The sequence below is a fragment of the Vigna angularis genome, chromosome 8, assembly GCF_016808095.1.
Source record: "Vigna angularis cultivar LongXiaoDou No.4 chromosome 8, ASM1680809v1, whole genome shotgun sequence".
In the NCBI taxonomy this organism is placed as follows: Eukaryota; Viridiplantae; Streptophyta; class Magnoliopsida; order Fabales; family Fabaceae; genus Vigna; species Vigna angularis.
In genome coordinates this window covers 13,883,925-13,886,704 of record NC_068977.1, presented here as the reverse complement: position 1 = coordinate 13,886,704, position 2,780 = coordinate 13,883,925, and the positions used below count along the sequence as shown (strand labels likewise).

Below are 2,780 nucleotides of genomic sequence, written 5' to 3'. Positions count from 1 at the left end.
TGTAGGTGTATCTAGATCCATGGCTTATAAGGCAAAAGACATTGCATCAGACCATGTTAATGGGTCTTTCAAAGAGCAATATAAAAGGATCTATGATTATGCGAATGAGGTCCTAACACGTAATCCTGGATCCATAATGAAGGTGAAAGTTGAAGAACAGTTATGTGTCCTGCAGGCCAATTATAGGGCTGGATTAGGGATGACATTGGATCGGGTCGGGCACGGATAGAGCTTACCCGCAACCCGACCCGCCGAATAAAACTGTACCCGGTACCCGACCCGTTACCCACTGGATATCCGCCTAAAAAAAATCCGTGGATTTTTTTCAACCCGCGGATATCCGTTGGATATCTGTTTTCAACCTGCGAATATTATAAAAAAATTATTTTATAAGTTTTTAAATGAAATCCAAATTAAATTTAAAAAAAAAATACAAATAATATTTAAAATATATATTCAAATAAAATCAATTGATAAGTAAATAAAAGTTAAAACATAAATTCAAATTAATACACATTAACCGGACAACATATATCCAAATACAAGTAATTTTAAAAATAATTGTTCTAAAAATAACATTCAAGGATTTATTTTTCTTCTTCCATATCTTCATTTTGACCACTTAATTCCTGAAACAAATAAATACAAATAAAGTCATCAATCAATGACCAAGTGTGACACTATTAATAAAATTAAATTAAAATAATATAAACAAAACTACTAACATCATCATCAATTATCTCCTCTAGTATTGTATTAAGCTTCATGTTATCCATTTTCAATTTTGAAGAACCTGAAAAAGGAAAATAAATTCATTTGTCATAACCAACCATTTGAATGAATATAAAAATGTAATTTGAATTGTTCATTTAATTACCTTGTATGTCACTCCATAGCCAATCTTGAACACACATCAATGCCTCTAAAGTGTCTGGGTGTAATCTACTCCGATGTGGAGTAAGAAATCGACCACCAGTACTAAAAGAAGACTCAGAAGCAACTGTTGAGATAGGAATGGCTAGAAAATCTCTTGCAATCATTTGTAAGATTGGATATTTTAATCCATTACTCTTCCACCAAATTAAAAGTTCAAATTCTTCATCTGAATCAGGTAGTGTCGATTCCTCCAAGTAATAATCAAGTTCTAACTTATAATTTGATGGTTCATTTTTCTTTGCAATCTGGTGCTTTGCAAAATCTCTCCTCCAAGCATCTTTTCTTCCATCAACAATTTGGCCTACATTTATGTTCAGATTTTGACATGAAGAAACTGACTTCTTACCTTTCATGTACATTTCATACTCTCTTACCAAGTCCTTAAAAAGAATCTTCACCTTTTCAATTTCACAATCAGATTCATTACCATATATATGAGGGAAAAAATAATCCAACAAATCAATTTTGTACCTGGGATCTAAGACAATACCTATAGCCATCACTCCACTAATCACACTTCAATACTTGTTAAACTTTAAAACCATAGATGCAGCCATTTGGTGAATAATAGAATTGGGAGAGTTAAGCCATTCCATCAAAGCCAACTTAATTTCACATACCTTTGGAAAGAAAATGTTGGCAGTTGGATAAGAGGTACCAGAAAACAATAGTGTCACATCATAAAATATTTCCAACTTTTGACAAATTTCATGTGCCATTTGCCAATCATGTGCGCTAGGCAAAACTTTATATTGACTGTCTCGTTGTGATAAACGATCAAATACATCTTTGTATTGTATGGCTACTTGAAGCATTAAAAATGTAGAATTCCACCTAGTTCTACAATCAACAACTAATTTTCTTCTGAATGGAATATTCAATTGAGCACATGTCTCTATAAACTTCTCTTCTCTTTTAGGTGTAGCTGTCCAAAAATTAGAACTTTCTCTGACCTTTTCAATGACATTAGCAATTATGGACAAACCATCCTTCACAATCAAATTCAATATATGTGCACAACATCGCATGTGAAACAATTGTCCACCCAAAATAAGAGACCTAGGTGAAATCTTGTCTAAAATGCGATCAATCATAGCATCATTTGTAGTGCAATTATCAACTGTCAAAGTAGAAACTTTTCTATCTAGATTCCAGTCCATTAAACATTCAACCAACAATTCAGCAAGAACTTGACTAGTATGAGGAGCAGGCACATACATAAACCTAAAATTGAAAGTCATGTTTTGTTATTTTAGTGAAGAACAATGTTAATATAAAAATTACACTTTAAAAATAGAGTATAGTGTTATTACCTCACAAGTCGACTTTGTAGCCTCCATAAATCATCAATAAAGTGAGCTGTTATAGTCATGTAGCCTCTATTTTGATTACTAGCAGTCCACATATCAGTTGTAATTGCAACTCGACCTTGAATCTTTGACAATAATAATTTCAGTTTCTGTTTTTCAACATTGTAATCCTTCATAATATCCTTTTTTAAGGTGTTTCAAGAAACCATTTTAAATAGAGGTTGTACAGCAACACAAAATTCTTTAAAGCCTATGTGATCAACCATTGACATTGGATACTCATGTAGAATTATCATCTTACGAAGTGCATCTCTAGCTATTTGTTGATTAAACACATAATTTCCAACAACTACGGTTTCACCATTTTCTCTATGAGTTTTTAAAAATGATTGCCTGATGTCCCGAGTTGTTCGAAGCTTGCAACTCTTGAAATGGTTTCTCAAATGTGACGTACCTTGCTTTGCATCACCAACAAGATTTTTGGAACAATAATTGCAAATCGCTTTCCATTTTCCATCTACCTTTTGTCTCTTA

The 2,780-nt window shown here is 32.6% G+C and overlaps 1 protein-coding gene across 1 annotated transcript; it reads right to left on the bottom strand.

Moving 5' to 3' along the window:
• Nucleotides 1-587: 587 nt before the first annotated feature.
• On the bottom strand, nucleotides 588-2,422 carry LOC108344358 (zinc finger BED domain-containing protein RICESLEEPER 1-like). The gene is made up of 5 exons (XM_017582811.2): nucleotides 2,250-2,422; nucleotides 1,557-2,160; nucleotides 878-1,334; nucleotides 726-793; nucleotides 588-629 (listed from the first exon to the last, which is right to left on the bottom strand). Exons 1-5 carry the CDS (start codon nucleotides 2,420-2,422, stop codon nucleotides 588-590), a joined length of 1,344 nt encoding a protein of 447 aa, XP_017438300.2.
• Nucleotides 2,423-2,780: the final 358 nt, after the last annotated feature.